The 19,874-nt window shown below is 31.8% G+C and overlaps 1 protein-coding gene across 1 annotated transcript; it reads right to left on the minus strand.

Moving 5' to 3' along the window:
• Positions 1-3,345: 3,345 nt before the first annotated feature.
• Positions 3,346-4,296, minus strand: LOC149563571 (protein VACUOLELESS GAMETOPHYTES-like). The gene is made up of 2 exons (XM_089824030.1): positions 4,079-4,296; positions 3,346-3,994 (listed from the first exon to the last, which is right to left on the minus strand). Exons 1-2 carry the CDS (start codon positions 4,219-4,221, stop codon positions 3,457-3,459), a joined length of 681 nt encoding a protein of 226 aa, XP_089680156.1. The 5' UTR covers positions 4,222-4,296; the 3' UTR covers positions 3,346-3,456.
• Positions 4,297-19,874: the final 15,578 nt, after the last annotated feature.

Raw genomic sequence — 19,874 nt, forward strand, 5'->3', positions numbered from 1 at the left:
GTTGTTGCATGTACATTTCTTTTGTTAAATCACCATACAAAAAAACACTTTTTAAATTGTTTTGAAACATTATCAATCCACACATTGCAAGAAATGAAATAATGGTACGAATGGAATGCATTTTAACAACTGAGGCAAATGTCTTAATGTATTCAATACCGTCTTCTTGCAAGAAAGCTTGAGGTACTAACCTTTCTTTGTATCTTTCAATGGCTTTGTTTGATGTGAACTTTGTTTTTAAGGTCCATTTGCAACTAAGCTTCTTATGTATGTTTCCTTGTGGAAGTATAACCAATTTGTGTGCTCCATTCTTTATCAAGGAGTTATACTCTTTTTGCATAGCTTCTTCACATTCATCTTTTTATCTTCCTTCCTCAAATGTGCTTGACATCTCAACCTGCATCACCTTAGCCATAAGAGCATTGTTAGAAAAATTCTTAGGGTCTTCTCAATAGACTTCTTGAATTCTTTGAGCCTTCCTTATGTCCTCATCAAAAGACCTACATGAATCTTCAATCTATGTATCTTCTCTTTCTATAAGAGTTTTAATATTTTCATCTATATCATTAGTATCAATAAATTTATCTTCTTCAATAAAAAATTGAAAATGAGAAAATGTGGAGATTTATTATTTGTAATATCTTCATCAAACTAAAAATTTCAATTAACATAAATCTCTCTTGTTTTAGGATATATAGCCTATATCTCTTTGAATCTTCAGTATATCCAACCATTATAAACTTCACTTTTTCTTTAGATAATATACTCTTTCTTTCATTAGAAATGTGAGCATAAGTAGTGCATGAAAAAATATGGAGATGAGTCATAGTAGGATTTCTTCAACTCTAGTGTTCTATAGGTGCTATGTTCAAAGCTTCTTTAGTAGCTCCTGAGTTCTATTCAAATTATAAATTGTAGTATGAATTGCTTCAGCCCAAAGATTGTCTTTTATATTTTTAGAATGAATCATACACCTAGCCATTTCCATTATAGCTCCAATATTTCTTTCTACAACCCCATTCTATTGTGGTTTGTAGGAAACATTTGATTATTTCTTTATGTCATTTTGTTAAAACAATCCCAAGAATACTTTATTCATGTTTTTTTCCTATATTTGTTCTTATGATTCTTCGAGGTTTTCCATTTTGTTTTTCAGTTAGAATCTTAAAATCTTTAAATTTATGGAACACTTTTTCCTTCTTCTGTTAAAATAAAGCCAAATTATTCTAGTATAAACATCTATGAATGCAATAACATACCTTGCACCTTCAAGTGAAGGTGTTTCAAAAGGACCCATTACATCACTGTGACCTCAATGTAAAGAGGTTTTGGACATCCATGGTCTTTCTTGTGGGAAACTTTCTACATTTTGCTTACCCATTGTACATCCTTCACATACCTTTTTCCTTGGTGAGATTCTTGGGAAACCATGCACCATATTCAACTTCTCCATAAGATTGAGGCTATGATAGTTAATACATCTCATAAGATCATGTCATAATCTATGCACATAATCATACTTGCCAATAGCACATACAATTCTATTTCAAATAAATTATGTATATTTATACAATCCATCCTCAACTTTACCAATTGCAATCATTTCATAGTTATTGTTTACACCCTTGAGTAAGCATTTATCTTCATAAAATTCTATTTGATGTCATTTACTAGAAATTTAAAATATAGAGAGAAGATTTATCGATAATTGGAACACAATTCATATTTTTAAACATTCTATTATCCACTTGAACATTTCAACTTTAACTTCTAGAGGACTATTATCTCCCAAAACTATTTTTTCACAATTGATTTTATTTAGTAACTCAAATTGCTCCTTATTGTGTCGCATATGTTATGTACAACTAGAATCAATTATCCATTCATCCTTAAAAGAGTTATTTGCAACTGCTAGAAAAAAGGGATTTCTCTTAGAACCAAATGATTTTGTGGACTTATTCTTTTATGTATCATTAATCATTTTGTATAATTCATTACTGTTGTGTCCTTGTTTATCATATAAATTACATTTCCACTTGCTCCTATTTTGATTCTTAGATGCAATATATTTATCTACATACTTTCAATTTTTTTCATTAGATTTATTATCTTTTACCTTTTAATGATATTTTTTTCCTTTAATTACAAATGATTGAGAGTCAGACTCAACAGTATAAGATTATCTTTCTTTTATTTGACATTTTTCTTCTTGAATTAACTTAACACATAACTCATCAGATATAATATCTTTTAGTTTATCTAGACTTTGTAATATTATTTGCATGAAATCTTTATTCTTTATTCTATCCAAATGAAATCAATTCATTTTTCTTTTCCTTTAATTTAGTTAGTTGAGACACTATTTCTTGATACAACTATTGTGTGAGAGATATAATCCATACATCACATGAATGCCAATACAAATTTTTTAAAAAAATTGACACTTGTAGTCCACTTCTTTTATTTCAAACTTCAATAAAAAATTCTTCTAAAAGGATTAATTTGATCAAAGTTGTTGTCTTCTTGTCTCATATCCCATTCATCTTTTTTCATAACCAATAACAATATCATAACAATTTTGTAGTGTTTGAGATATTTCTATCTGTGAAACTCAATCATAATAATTCTTTCCATTCAATCTTTCTGAGGGTAGAGGAACACCAAGAGAATCCATTAATCAACTACTCTCCTTTTTGGATGAGAGAAAAAATGTTATTATCATTAGATTTTAAATTGACAATTGAAAACACAACTCTCACAATTGCTCTCTCCTTTTGGATTGAATCTTGAATACCCAAATTAAGAGATTTAAAAAATCTCATCAAATATGTGTAGCAATCGCTTGGCCCACCAACCATTTGATGCTGCTCTGTGAGATTAACCTGTAGCAATAAATCACAGAAAAAAAATGCATACCACTGCCCAAGGATAAGATTTGTTCTGATACCATGAAGAAAAGAGGAAAAGGAAAAAAACAGAACAGTAGACTATGACAAAACAAGTAATAGAGACAAGAAAATCTGTATATTGAACGCAGCAATTTTATTCATATGATTGCATACAAACGTATTCAATGGCCTCTATAGATAGAGAACCTACAGCATGTTGCACTAGGAAAAGATGTTTGTAGAGTGAAATCTGGATAGAAGAGCAAAAGGTAAGACTGAGCTCTTCATTGCTGTCGGGCTATGTGCTCAACCGTTGTAAATAATTTAGGAAACGTGTGTAGATCAACTGTAACAAATTGCAGACATGGAGATTTTTACTGATTCTTCCACCAAACATGCGAATCGCCCAAAATTGATTGATTCAAGGCAACAATGAGGCAACAAACAAAATCAACACTATACAAATCATATATATATATCTTTATATCGCAGCTGTTACAAAGCATTTTGAAAAACGGCGGGGGAAAGTTTAACGTTCCCCACATTTAGTATCACCATCGGAGACAGGTTAAGCCACAGTGTGGAGAATAGCATCCCCAACATCTTGACCAAGTCCTTGGACAAGTCCGTCCACAAAGATCCCAATAGCTTGAGAAGCATAACGGGCGACCCTTGTAACCTTGCTCATCCTAGGCGGCGCACACATCCCATTAATGACACCTTTTGTACAGAAAACGTGGAGATAGAATTCGCAGATGGCGCAGTAATATACCCATGCATTGCCCTTTTTATTGCATGCATTGCATGTGTAAGGAGAGTTGTTGGGTAACGGGGAGGAAGATAAGAGCTTCAGAGAGTGCCGAGGATGCTCCTTCACGGTGAGCTCGGGAGGGAGTTGCAAGCAGCACGGATGAATGCAGAAAGAGCACGTTGGGCACCGAAAGGCGCAGCCATTGGTTGCTTTTCCACAAACTCCGCATTTGGGCTTTTTCATTCCGCCCGGTTTGTTGTGGAAGACGAGCTGGTGTTGGGTGTGGTACGGGTGGATGGCCGTGGGTGGAGCTTTGGCACAGAACTCGTGCATGTGGAAGTTGCACTTGGTGCACCTGTGTCAAATAAACAGGAGCGTTAAACACTTCAATGTTTGAAAAAAAAGAGGAAAGGGACCCAAGGAAATGATAAAGCCAAACCTGTATCTAAGGCCAGCTCCGTATTCCTTGCACGTGCTGCAAGTGTACAGTGATTGTGCAAAGACGAAATTCATAGGATGTTGTGGATGACTAGAATGCTGAATCTCCTCCCCTACTTTAGACACCATTTGCAGAGTTGACATCAATCTCAAAAAATTAAAGCTTTATAAACCCTATTAATCCTAGCTCGATAATTTGTTCAGGGATCACAACTCTTACTTATATCAACGTTTTATCATGAAAATCTAGAATTTTAGGGTTGAACTTGATTCCATTACAAATATCTAAACCGCCGCGTGGAAAAATATCAGCATTGGGTTGTTGAAGATTCTTCGTCACATGTCATATAGAAAGTGAAATGCTTAGTGCCCGACAATCATTTTTCATATCTTTTGAGCAGAGGACTTTAGGTTATCTGTAGATTAATAAATTTGAAGTGCTGTGAGTCTTTTCCAATGCGGAACATGGACAGGAATTTGCCAGCTGTTTTACCGGATAAATCAAATGACGTATCTCCTGCATTGATCGGTAATGGTCTTATTCGATGCAGTTTCGAATGTTCACAAGCCGATATTTATATTTTCTAGCTAATACTTGATGTATCAAAGATTACATCCACACTAACAAAAAGTTTCATATTTGATAGATGATAAATGGTATATGTTTCATAGCTATTCAATGCTATACAGATAGATATGTAGGTATGGTAAAAGATTGTACATTGTACATGTCTTGGAGGTTTAAATCATTATGTCGAATAACAGCTAAAACCGGGATGCATTATTAAAATCTTATTGACAAGGTTAATACAGCATATGTTATAATGATGAAATTCAAATATAATGGTCATATATGGTGGCAATTATTTAAGTTGTATTCTTTGAAAAAACCGGAATACATTTAACAACATATCAGTAACTGTCGGATGTTTTGCTTCAATACGTAGAGGCAATCCGCCTAGATTTAAACTAGTATGGAATAGCATCTCTTACGTGGTCCCCTTACTCATACTGTTTAATATTGTAAAGGTTGCTCTAAAGTATAGCTTTAGTGTATATATCTATTTTGTTTAATTTTGTGTTTACAGATGAACTAAGCGTGTTAATTTGACAGCCATGACCGGCACAAACTATTTAACCAGTTGCCACGGATGCAAATGTATGTTTCCATGTATTTTAACATCAAACGTGTCCTAGAATACTATGGATTGAATATTTCTTATTGAAATGGAATGGGAATCGGAGATTATATCGAGTCTTTAATAAGCTAAAGGTGAAGAAGTCCGAAGTTTGTTAAAATATCTCGGAAAGGCAAGCTTTATGAGTATTAAGATATTCTAATAATATCTAAAGATGGCTAAAATGTATAGTAAAGCCTAGACATATTAAATATAAAATATAAAGAGTTATTAATCTAATTATTATTTTAAATTCATATTTAAAATATTTTTGACAATTATGTTTATAGGTTATTATATTTTTTAATATAATTTTAAAAACTATTTTTTTAATATAGTGTTATATGAAAAATTGTATTTAGACTACGAAATATTTACTTTCATAATATTTTTAAATTTTTTGTTGAATTTTTTTTAAATTACTTAATATTTGTATTTTATATAGTTCTTTGGTGACTTCTATTGTATATAATGTTTTTTTTTTTAATATTTACAATTGACAAGAGTAAGTCTCCTATAGTAGATTGATTGATTAATGAAATTTCAATATTAGAATACAAAATTGAATATGACATTCTCCTACAAAGTAGAAATAAGAAATGAAATTAATTTATATCAATCAAGTGTCAAAAATACATCATGAATAGAAAGTTGAGCCTCTCTTAAACCCTTACATAATTTCATTAAAAAAAATATAATTCTTTCTAAATCACATAACTTTCTCTTAATATAAAATTTTATCTACTTATATTTTGCAATGGCCTCCCTGAATGTGTTAAAGTTTAAGTTATTTTACATGATGGTGACAAATCCCCTTAAAACCTTCTTTATTTTAATATGTTTTCTTTACAAGACATGAATTTAGTCAATGTTACAATTTAGAGTCCTTTTACCCTTCCATATTACTAGTTTTGAGTGTTGATTTTAATTTCCATTGGTACAATTGATTTATGAATCATTTCTTGCTAGTCCACTATCTTTTTGAAAGCAAAATGTTAAATAGTTGATGTTCAATACAATATAAAGTGATTGGAAATAATGATTCACTATTTTAATCATTCTCTTGATAATTAACTTGTATGTAATAACCATAAAATATCTAATGAGTGTATTAAAGTAGAGATAAAACTAGAATTTATTTTTAAAATTTATGTTTTTATTGATTATGTCATTTCTAGTGTTGTATTGTGATGTGGACTACAATTGAATGAATCAATATAGATTTTTTTTTTTTTTTTTCTAAATGTCTAAATAAATAAATCCAACACTTAGTCTTCTAACTATGAAATTGGATAGAAAACTTTTTTGTATTAGATATTGTATTCCTCTTTGACCTACTATCAAGTGGTGATTCTTAGTATCTCCATTACATGCAATTTATTTTCTAATATTTCACATTATAACAAACACTATTTTATTTTTATACACAAATTTTTAACTTCCAATTGTTAATTATTTTTAAAGGCTATTATATTACCCTATGATAATTATCCATATATAAATTAAACTAAATATATTGTTAATACATTTTTTAAGCTATTATATTTTAACTCTAATAATTTTTTTAAAAGACTATGGTAGTTTCTTTCTATCTTAATGAATTCAAAATGTTGGAATGACAATGAATTATCATAAAGATAGAACTTGGAAACATTAGACAAGAAATATGTCAGCCATAAGATAGTATTGTAACATGAACTTGAATAAACATTAAGACTAAAGTGATATGAAGATGCTTCATCTAATAATAAATTGTTATGAAAAAATGTTAAAATAAATCTTTTTTATAGTTAAGGTGATGAGTTAGGGTTACAACTATCCATGACACAAATACAAAAACTATGTGAGATGACACGATAGATTACTAAAGGAAATATAAAATATTGTGCTAAAATTTATATTCTAAAGTTACACCTACTTAAACTATCTTGATCATATGTTAGTATTTAATAGTGAGCTATTGTATTAACTAAGGAAAAATTACATATACTAACTAATATTTTATTAGGGATTAAATAGGTCTTGAAGGGACACAAAATCACTTTTAAAATTATTTTTCTATAGTAAATTCATAATAAATAAATAACCAATTGTTAACAAAATGTACGAAAAATAAAATGTAGAGGACAGAGGTCATCCCCATAGGTAGCCTAAAAGAACAGTTGGCTAAATTTATTGGAACTTACCATGGTTTTTTAATTTCTTACCAAATAAATTGTACAAATATATTGTTTGAAAATGACTCAAAAGATATTATTGATTGCATAAATGGTAGGTGGCATGGTGAAAATAGTATTAGCCATTGTATAATTTTTAAAGATTTGGCTTGTGACAAGACCTTACAAACTTATAATTATACTTTATCTTGACAATAATTTAGAGTATTTTCCTTCTTGCACAATAAATAGTTTTCTTATATATTGGTAATATATAAAGGATTTTTAGATGAAAATAAGGGGAGTGATAAGAAACTTGTTGAACATGTGTATTTTGTATGTATCAAAAGCTAAAACAAGGTGTGCCATATGTTAAAAGTGGCTCATCTTCTACTCACTTGGAGTTTCTCCTTAAATGTGACTCCGACAATACTAAGCTCTTCAAAAAGATTTGGGAGAACTAAAATTGTGTTCTCTTTAGGGGGGTGCCATATTAAAATCTAGCCACCATTAATTTGGAAGCTCTAAAGACTTCTTAGGTCCCATTTTAGTGATCTCTTAGAATGTTGATTTATTTGTGCTCAATCTAATGTATTTCATTAAGTTTGTGTCTTTAAACCATTTCCCCCCTATCCTCACGATCACAAAAAGCATCACAATGTAGGAGATCTAATAGGTTGAGGTCAAGTGAAGAAATTTTTTTACATCTCCATTCTTGGTTTCGGTATTATATTTCCTTCTCTTTGTATATCTACTTTGTTACAATGTGTACATCTCGTTAGACCCCTTTCATGATTTATACCTTCTCATTTGGTCATTAGATCTCTTTCACATTGCAAGCCTAGATCCTTGTATGTATTTCATTAATAAATTTTTTTAATTTAAATTTATTATAGCTATTTTCATTGCATTCTTACATGTTTTTAAAGTATTAGATAGAAGCCAAAAGAAATGGGGCTAACCCTAGAGTATAAAAAGGATAAAGAAACATTCATAAGTTATCTGTCACTTATCTTACTAAAACTAGTTTTATACTTCAAAAAAAAAAAAAACTAGCTCCAAAATAGAGTAATACTTACCACCAATCATATTCCTAACAAGCATATAAAACAAAAAATTATACTAGCAACAAGGAGACATATTGTTACTATTAGTAAAATTCTTGATCATATACATTTAAAAATCCCCATAGGGCATCAAATTCAAAGGGATCTAAATCGAAAAAACCAAATAAACACAAAATTAGGGGCATTCTTAAATGTTTCCAAAAACAATACAAAAAATATTAATGGGGTTGTTATCTTCATTTGCTAGTTTCTTTCAATAAAATTTAACAATGTTTAATTTCATGCATATGATGATGGTGTAGTCCTTAATTTCGTTCAATATCATACTATTATCCTTTCTCAAAGTAATCCCATGAGAGAATTTAATTAAAAAAAGGGTTCACTAATATCCCTTTGCAAAATCCCCCTCCAAAGAGTGAGATCTTGAAGGATAATGTTGATCCTTCTTCTAAAATGTATCTCTTCCATGAAAACATTAAAGAGACAAATCCTTCACCCCATTTTCATTCATATTCCCTTACTCATAAGGATTTATCTTTAGTGAGTTATAAACATTCCACTCTTAAAAATATTGTTCCTCTTGATGATTCTCCTATTTGTGATGAACCAATTAAAAAATACACTGATTACCCATTTCCCCATAAAGATGCTTAATACAAAAAGATCAAAACTTAGTTGAAATTTCTCCCAAAGAGATGATATGTTAATTTATTATGGTTACCCTTTTCCTAAGGTGCAATCCCTTCATGAATATATATTAGAGAAACCAAAGGATAGTGTAAATACTTTTCCTAATATCACCTCACATTTTGTTGATACTCCTTTTAGAGATGAATCATTAAAGGGTATTCCACATGAATCTTCAATGGATATCATGCCCAAATAAATTTATACTATTCATTATTACCTTTATGTTCTCCATTTTAGTGATGACCGAATGAAGAATCATGATCTTGATAAAATAAATCTTATTGCTAATGCTTAACCCATCAAGAATGCAAGTCTTGGTGAATCGCCAATGATATCATGGCTTGACCATAATCCATACAAGGGGTATTTTGTGGGGCATGTGAGCCACGAGTTAGATAAGGCCTAGATAGACGTTAACAAGGATCTAAGCCACCTCTTGAAGCAGGGAGAATTTGAAAAGGAGACTAATGAGGAAAGATTTCCCCAAGTTCTTAAGATAGTCAAAAATGTTCCATGTGACCCCTTAGAGGAAATTAGGTCTGACATGGAGTTTGGGGGAGAAAGTATGACTTAAAATACTAAGATATCATCATCTTAGACTATTGAGAAAAGGGTGGCAAAAGCTCAATCGAAGGATTGTCGAGTGAGGATGTTCACATCAGAGAAAGATGGGTTGTGTTGCTCCTCATTATGTGACACTGCTATAGTTAATCTCCCATGTATTGAGCTTCAAATGGTGTTAGAGATGGGATCCCTACCCTCAATATTGGGTACTCCTCTAAGGATGGATGGGGGGTGGTAGGAAGCTAAATAAAATGGGCATAGTAAACCTAAGGTAGATGTGGGCTCAAAAAAAAGGATTAGAAAGTCCCCAACAATGGTCACAAGAACCACCATAGATACCTCCTAGGACATAGCTAATGGGTCACAAAGTACCTTGGAGGAAATCCAAATAGGTTAAAAAGTGAAATTAATCTCTTGGAATATCAAGGCTTTAATATTTTTAGAAAGCAATTTTTTTTGAAATCTATGATCAAGGATCATAAAGTAGATATAGTTCTCATTTAGGAGGTTAAGATGAATAATTAGAACTTTAAAAAAGGGCTAGGGTAAAAGCACAAACCCGTGTCACCATTTTACAAAGGAAAAGGCTAACAAAAGTATAATTGTTCACCTTCACTGACATAAAACTGGTATTATTATTTAGAATTTGAAAATGAAATAAACTAATGAAAGTTGTAGAAATGGATGAAGTTTAGGATTACAATTTTAATAAATATTTGGAATAAGAAATGATATATTTTCCTATTTTTAAAGATAACTTTTTAGTTGCTAAAAAATGCTGGAAATTAGGGTTCTAGTTCCCACCACAAAATGACATGGAAATAAGCTTATTTCCCTTTGATCTTAGATTATGTTATAGATAACATATGTAGATAGAAAATAAAAAAGAAAGTGGCTTTAGACCTATATTTTCTCTTTTATAATGATTTACATATCAACTTATTTAAATCGATAGTATTCATCTCCCACCACATTTTTCAAAATAAATGTATTCCAATCAATTTTTTTTTATAGATTCTAGAAGAGGACTCTCTCCTCTAGAACATCATATACTTTTAAAAAATTTGTGATATGATTTAATATTTTTTTCTTTCTCAAAATTGACATCTTCTCAAGAGTTAAAATACATACTTGTAGAATTTTTTAATTACAATATACTATATCTAATTAAAACACTATGAACTCTATATGAAAATATTCATGATTTCAAGCTCTATAAAATGGTGTTTATATATTATTAAAAAATATATAATAAAAAATAGTAAGAGTTATTGAAATGTCAGTTTGATGAAATAATTTTATTTCTTTAGTAATTGGATACTAACTAGTATAAAACATTCATTTAATAGAGATTTCTAATTGGAAAAGTGTGAGACCATATATAGATCATGTGTTTGAACAAAATTGATGTTTAGATAGAAATACTCCAAATTCAATCATTCTGATAAGTCAGCCTGAATGGTGACACAATTTTGTACTTTTACCCACCAACTATTTTTTACCAGGGGAAAAATATGCCTATAGTGAAGTACTTGACTCTTCTAGGGGGATTTATAATATGTGGAACCCCCAAAAAACATGAAGGAGTGGACCTCTATTTTCAACCCCACTTCGTGGAAGTTTCCTTTAATCAGGAAGGTGAAAACTTGGTGCTTCTAAACTTATACACTTTGAACACTAGGGGCAAATTCCTTCATCTATAGGATGAAGCCTCTAATTGTATGAAGAATTGGAAGGATACTTGATTCATGTGTGCATGATATTTTAACACCCCCTTATACCATTTAGAGAGGAAAGGTAGCTTGAATGACGTCTCAGAGAGCATGCAAGATTTGGAGGGATTCCTAAGTGGATATGACCTCATGGACATTGAGCTAAAGAAAGTTCAATATACCTTGTCTAATAACAAGATGGGAAGAAATATCATTCAAATAAGCCTTGATAGAGTGCTAATATCAATGGGATGGGATATCTTACCTTACAGCTCCCTCCAAGGATTCCCTAGGTCTATCTATGACCACTAAATGGTCTTATTTACATGGCATTCCAATATTCATTACTAGAAGAAACCTTTTTGATATAAAATCATGTGTTATTTGGATCCCTAGTTTAAAGACCAGATTGACTATTAGTGAAGCACAATAATACAAGGGTCAACTATGTATTGTATAGAGAGAAACATAAGAATTAAATAAGAACATAAGTTTTCAAGTGGAGAAGAAACTATTGTGGAGATATCTTTCAACAAAAAAGGAAACTAAAAGAAAACTAGAACAATTATAGGTGAGGATGGTGAAACACAACCTTTCAATGGCTAGTTGTGAAGAAGATCAGGGATGGAGGAGGAAATGAAAAATGTTGATTGGAATAGAAGAAGTTGCCTAAATAAAAACATCTAGGGTTCAATGGTTACTAGAAAGGAGATAGGAACACATCTACATAAGTGAACTACTAGGTATTTTGAAGAGATGTACAATCTCCCTAATCTTCTTGTCAATCCCTAAACCATGTTTAACTTCCTAGAAGTTCTTTTTTTGGTCATTGATAATGGGACTAATTAGGACTTGGTTAGGAAGGTGGGTTTTCCCATGGATGCCTAATGGATGGTTTCTGTCAGGCGTTCTTCCAGGTATTCTAGAAGATTATCAAGTATGATATTGTCCATACAGTGTATGACTTCATAAGGATAGGCAAGTTTGTTAGAGAACTTAATGAGATGGTTTTGATTCCTAAAACTAATGAGCATTCAAGACTAGAAGACTTCAGAATGATAAGCCTTGATAATGCTATTTACTTGAAGATTTTCTCAAAAGTGATGGTCAATAGAATGAAACTAAATCTGAACACAATTATTAGTCCAACTCATAATCAATTCATTCCTGAGAGACAAAGCCTCGATATTGTCATTACTTCACATGAGCTCCTACACTCCATGAAAACAGGGGTAATCATACTATGGTTTCGCAACTTGATATCTCTACAGCTTATGAAAAAGTATGAAGAAAAATTCTTTTAAGAATCTTCAGAGACTTGGCCTTGGGGAGAATTTTTTTACCCTAATTGGAGACATGACTAACACCATCAACCTTTTAGTGTTAGTTGATGGATCACTAGGGCCTTTCTTCTTGGCAAAGTGGGGGATTAGACAAGGGGACTCATTATCACCTTATCTCTTCATAATGGTTATTGAGATTCTTAGTTGGAACCTTCTTGCTTTGGTGGAATGACATGAAGTCATGGGGACCAAATCTTCTATGACTCTTCCCCACAAGGTTCTCCACTAGTTTGTTCATCACAACTTTCTTTATAGAATTTTTTCCATGATAGAGGAAAAGATTTGGGAAATGATGCTAAATGGATACGCTGAAGTGTCAGGGAAATATATCAATCATTAGAAAAGTAAAAAATATTTTTGTAATACAAAGATGGCTATTTAGCAAAGAATTACTAGGGAATTGGAATTTCAGGTTGCCACCATCCTTGATACTTATCTGGGTCTCCCCCTAACAGTCAACCAAGTGACTCCCCAACTCTAGACTATGGAGGTAGAAAGGATGTAGAGGAAGCTAGTAGGTTCGAAAGGGAAGGTCTTTAGTAATGCTAGTAAGCTTTAACTTCTCTCAACTTCCTTGCAAGCTATCCTTGTTTAAGACATCTAGTAAGCTTAGGGATATTATTGAGAAGATACAATTGCATTTCCTATGTTGGGGAGTAGAGGAAAATAAGAAGCTATGTCTAGTGAGTTAAGATAAGGTTTGTAAGACAAAATCTCAAGGTAGTTTGAACTTGAGAAGAATTGGAGATCTTAATAAAGCTCTTATGATGAAAGTTGGATAGAGGTTGGCACAAAATTTTGCCTCTTGGTGCGTCATTATGAGTGCCAAGTATTTGAATTATCATCCTTTTATGCAGACTCTTTCTAGTGAAAGTCTACTGATTGGTTCAAGAATATGGAACAACATCAATAGGATAATGAAAAATTTGAAAGGGGCTGTGAGATGGACCTTGGGAGATGGTATATGGATTAGATTTTGGAAGCATAAATGGATTGGGGAAGGTTTTTTAGTCGAAACTAAGCTCACTATGTTAAAAGGAAGGGAAGAGATTAGTATGGGACAAATGGTGAAACACTACATCCAACAAAATGAGTCGAAGACCTTCAACATAGATAAAATTGATGGGATGGATAGAGCCTTAGTTCAAGATATAAATGTTCTTCTAAAGAGGACCCGTATTCTCTCCTTTCCAAAGGATGAAAGATCGATATGAAACAAAATATCAAATAGAAAATTTAGCATGAGATCATCTTATCTCTCCCTAGTCAACTAAATGGGAAACCTAAAGTGGAAAATTGTCTAGCACTCCCACTTTCTTTCGAAACACAAGTTCTTCTAGTGGTCGGTTACACATAATAGTATTTTCACCATTGATAACATCAAGAGGCATGGCTTCCAAATGTGCAATAGGTGTGTGCTTTACTACTAGGAGGAAGAATCCATCTCACACCTTTTTATTCATTTTCCTTGCTCTGTCCAAGTTTGGTAGAATATTTTTTGCCAACTTTGATTATCATAGCTTTTCCATCATTTCATTTTCCAATTCACTTTTGGGTGGAAGTTCCTTCTCAACCATCGCATGATTAAATTGGTTTGGAAGGCCATTCCTCACTATGTCTGCTAGAACCTATGGAAAGACTAAAAAAATAATTTTTTTGGATATATAGGTACCCCCTAGGGGTATTCATCCATAAATGTATGGGAGGAACAAGTGAGGGATCCCTGAATTAGAGATATAAACCACCTCCCAACCTTCCAACATGTACAAGGATAACTTTAACAAAACCCTCCGAACAAAAATATGTAAAATGTTGGTGAATTCAACATTTAATGTGAAGGAAAATTTTTTGATGGAGGGTGATTTTTTTGTTCGAGACAAGACAAAAATTTATTTTCTATTGCCAGAACTTTCCATTTGTATTTAAATTTTAATGATGATTGTGGTGAATTAATATTTTTTTGAGTATGCAAATAAATGTAGCCAAATTAATTTTTTTGTCATAAATATATATTTTTAATTTATGGGGTGAATTAAATTTTTAGTAGAATGCAAAATATTAATATAGTTGGATAATATATCAATTTCTACAAAGAGATTATTTATCTTTTTGGAGAATTTATAGTCTCAAATGGTCCATGGGCCACATGCCAAGTGCACACTATATAGTGTACACTATACGCTATACTTGTAGTTTTCCTATCTATTAATCTATTCAATTAATAATGTTCTATTTTTATTTCCAACTTGGTCATTGTCTCTTTTCATTTTATCATATTATGGTGAAAGGAAGAAATTTGGACCACGTATGTAAGATAGATCAATGGCCTTGGCTCTATTTCAAACCTAATTTGAAATGTTATTACATAAAGTCTAATTCTTCCCAAAATTAGGACACATGTCCCAAAGCCAAAACAAAAATTAGTTGGCTAAACAAGAATAGTTGGAGACACATGTAAGTAAAATGGTAGGCTGTACACTCCCAGGGAAAATATTATTTTATTCCAAGTGAAAAATAACATTGTCCAATAAGAAAACATTAGGGAAAGGATGGAAAAAAATTTAAAATAATTGTGTCCTAAGTGTAGATTACATTAGTGATTAGACGGGGATTTGGGACCAAATATGTGTAAACTAATGAGCGATTATCCTTGGATTTGGACCCAAATTATTTAATATAAGTGACGATGTAGTTAACCCCATATATAAGTATTATTTTCCAAGATGTGAGTTCCCAAAAAGATGGAATCACCAATTCATGAAGATTTTCCACTAAAAAATTCACTTAATGTGTGCTGATAGGCCCTTGGCAAGAGTTTGGTGTATAAATCAAATTATTGAGAGAATCGATAATTCAAAGATTAGCCAAAGAATATAAATGAAATGATAGCAACCACCCCCTCCCCCACATTCACCCCCTCTCCCAAACTAGTTGAAGATGAATTTTGATGGTTCAAAGTGTTATAAGGGGGCTGTTGTGGGAGGAATAATCACAAATTCTCAAGGTGTTCACTTTGGAGGATACTCTAGGAAATGCATTTAGAGTCTCAAGCAATAAGGCTAAGGAATTTGGGCTTCTATGGGGAGTCAAGTTAGATAACAACATGAGAATTAAAAATTTAATTATGGAGGGAGATTCAATGCTAGTTATTAAAGCTACTACGGGGAAGAACAAGATGAGATGGAATACCACATCGATCATTAGGATTGCCCAACACATCTTGAATGCAATCAATGACATCAAGATATAACATGTCTATGAGGAAGGAAATTAGGTGACTAACAACCTAGTGGGATAAGATCATGAAGTTATTAATGCTCAAGTCTGGTCTGACAAGCAAGACCTTCCATTGGTGATCAAATCTCTTATTAATAAAGAATCACTTAAATAATGATGTACAACTTAGTGTACAACAAGGGTTTCCATATCATGATGGGTTTAGTAAGGATCATTCATACAACCACTAAATATCTTGCTATCTTGGTTGTGTATGATGGTGATATTTTTAAGAGAGGCCTTTATTTGCTATAGCACTACTTTTAGCAAAAAAGGGTATAATAATTTTTTGTAATGAGAATGGAAAATGTGAAACATTGAGCAATATTCAGGAGGATTTTTTACATCACCCTAGATGGATTACCAAATCTTAAGACTTGAAGTTAATGAGAAATAACAAATATTTGGTGATCTGGCCTTTCAATATTAACTTAGTCGCTACAACTCCAAAAAGACCTTTATTTATTTGGGGTTTTCATTGTAATAGACATTACATGATCTAAAAGGAGTTGTTTGTAGGTTTTTCAAAACTCCTAGTCAATCAAGTGGCAAATATGATGATCGAGCTCAAGGATAGAGGGGATGAGTTAGTTGTGGACTTGGATGATGAAAAGGTCATGGAAGGGGCAAACTCGAGAATTGAACCATTGAGAATTGATAAGATGGTTAGGGATGAAAAAGTGGCATGGTCTTATTTGGAAAAAGGTAGATTCATCCTTTTCATCGAAAACATTGAGGACCATGATGAGATTTTCACCTAGCAATTCATAAACTCCTGGAATAAGAAATAGGTCATTATTAATAGGGTCTCATTTGAGATAACTAAAGTGATGATAGCAAATTCCACCATCCCATCTATGGAAGAGAATTCATGGAGGATAAAATCTAGGGTTAATGATGAAATAAACCTCAAGATTGTTTTACGCTCTAATGAAGTCCCCATCTAATTTTGTAGTGGTTTTATGAGGGAAAAACTTCCAAAACCATGGAATATGGTCTTCTATGTTATCATGCACTATGTTAACCTAGAGGACAAAATCAAAGTCTGTTATAACTACTATTTCCCTATTTTGAATCATTTTTGGAGCAAAGATTGTATTTATTTCCCTTTCCTCCTACTTTATTCTATGGAGGACTGTTTGTGGAATACAAGGAAATTTTATTTTTATTTTATTTTCAAGCCTTGATTCTCTATCTATTTAAATTTTACAAAGGCCTCCACCCTCAATTTATGAGCCTTATCCCTTCACAATTTAAGTAATTGACCAAAGCACCTCTCCCCCTACTAAGCACATTTCTAAAGAGGATGCCATGGGAATGCCTAGGAGAAAAAAGGAAGAAAAAATTGAAGTTCTCAAGTTAAAAAACTTGGAGCCATTAGTAAGGGAAAAAATCAATTGAGTAAGATGATGAGAGAGAAAAAACCTTACTCTAGCATGCATAAGCTCTAAAACTTTGGCAAAAATCTTGGACCTCCAAATAAAACATATGGGTACTAGAGGAAACTATAGGGAACATAATGAAGAAGAAATAGAAATTAAGGATATGGAGGAAGGCTTGACTAGTCCTTCTCCATATGAGGTTTTGGATATAGTTAAAACTAATACCCCCACACAATATTTTGGAAATTCTAAGAATTTGGAGCATGGCACGGCCACCTCACCAGTTACGATAGGCACTCTGGGTAGTTATGCCTAGGTGGATATCACTGAGGGAGAATATGATGTTAAGTCCAAGGAAAAGGGGGAGATGATACACAATAGGAAGAGGCTACAATTAAAGCTAATAGAAAAGGGAATGAAAACTAGAAGGTGGAGAAACTAAAAAACTCCATTGTTGACTTGATAAAAAGGAATGCAGATCTAGAGGAAAAGTTTGACTAGTTCCTTATTTCTCAATGCACATCAAGCACTCAATGGCCACTATGCTCTACCTATGAAAACTAGTAAAGATGGTGATAATAATGAGAAGGATGTGGAGAAAAAATTCTCTTTGTATGGATTCATTGCAAATGACTAGCTTCCCATTCTTCTAGAAAACTCAAAGAACCAATGTCTTTTCCCTCTGCTAGTATGTTTTTTTATAGTTTCTTTCTTATGTTGCTTAGTTACTCTTTGAGCCTTTGGGATCTTTTATTCTTATTACACTAGATTTATAGTAGGACCAATGTTTATCTAATGCCCATTTTTTTTTTATATTATCAAGACTTTTGCTACTTTTGGTAGTATTTACTATATTATTATTCTTGTGGCAGTGTTTCTAAAATTTCTAAAGGGGGTGGTTTATCTTTTGGTAGTGAATGCCAAATAATCTCTAAATAGTTATTCTTTTCTATGATAGGTCAACCCCCAGCTTGACTTCTTCTTAATTTCAAAAAAATTATAGTAGCTAGTACACTTGTCATAACTACTAATGGATATAATCTATCATATCTGTCTCACAATTCTAGTAAATATATGGTTTTTGTTGAGGTTTATCCTTTAAATATTTCACTATAGTTGAGGTAATGGTAATATTATATAATCAACAAGGCTTATTTCAAATACCCGCAAATAAAATTATTTACCCAAGAAAAGAAAAACAAGGATCCCTTTGAAGTATATAAAGATATATAATCACACCAAGAATAATAATCAAGACATACTTAATGTGTTTCTCTTCCAAATTTACTAAGAAACACTTCTCACTCTACCACCTTGTCAACATAACATCAATTCATATTTTTCATGCATGCATACTATTCATTTCCTAGGTCAAATTAATGTTACTTAAGATTATTTACCTTTTGAAGAGGTTCAAGGCCAACATGATGCCCTTATATTGTATATGTTCTTATCAATAGTAACTACATTTATGAAAACATAATTTATATCGGTTCAATACGTGCAATTGGTAGCACTAACAATTTTCTTAAAATTAGAGCTTAAGTTTTAGCTAATAAACTTGATCCCAATCATAATCCTATAATTTGTGATGTTACAAATAAATATCTTTGTGTTATCCTTTTTCCTATTTAACTATACTATGATATTTTACATACACCTATTAAGGTATTTCATAAACCTCTTAGTTATATCCTTATGCTACCATTCCCATGGTTACATGTCATCCATGTTGTTCCTTCAACTCTTCATTGAAAATTTAAGTTTATTCATAACAACATAATATAAAAGCTTCCTATTTATAATAGAATTAATGCTTATTTTTGAACCAAATATGGTTCCCATAATGTATAGATTTGCAAATCACTAGTTACATGTTTATTAGGGCTCATCTCTAGTGGGTGAATACAATATTCCTAATGACAACATGTAATATTTCCCAAAACATTGTATTTCATTCATTCTACCTAATTATCAAACTATTTCAATGCATAATTTAAAACATTATTTACGGTGTGTATAAATAATCATTGAGAATAGTGAGAAACAATTTTAATAATAAAATTTCGACTATAATTCCTTGTCCAACTATTATCCTTTATCCTTTACTATCTTGATGTTCAAATTTCTTTATTCTTGTTCATCACCTTTTTAAGATGAGAAGTTCATTTCATTTTTCTACCTTAATGTGGGGTATTTATAACATCCTTTTTGCCTATATTTTGGTCACTTCAAGCATAAAAGATAAAGTTCCCTAGCACAACACAACTTGCTAGGGTGAGATACTCTCCCTTTCACAAATCCTCTCCTTTATCCTTTACTATCTTGATGATTAAATTTATTTATTCTTGTTCATTAGTTTTTAAGAGGAGAAAATAATTTCATTTTTCTAGCTTAATGTCGGGTATGCATAAGATCCTTATTGCCTA

The sequence above is a fragment of the Cupressus sempervirens genome, chromosome 4, assembly GCF_028749045.1.
Source record: "Cupressus sempervirens isolate cs-2001-9-10 chromosome 4, ASM2874904v1, whole genome shotgun sequence".
Classification (NCBI taxonomy): domain Eukaryota; kingdom Viridiplantae; phylum Streptophyta; class Pinopsida; order Cupressales; family Cupressaceae; genus Cupressus; species Cupressus sempervirens.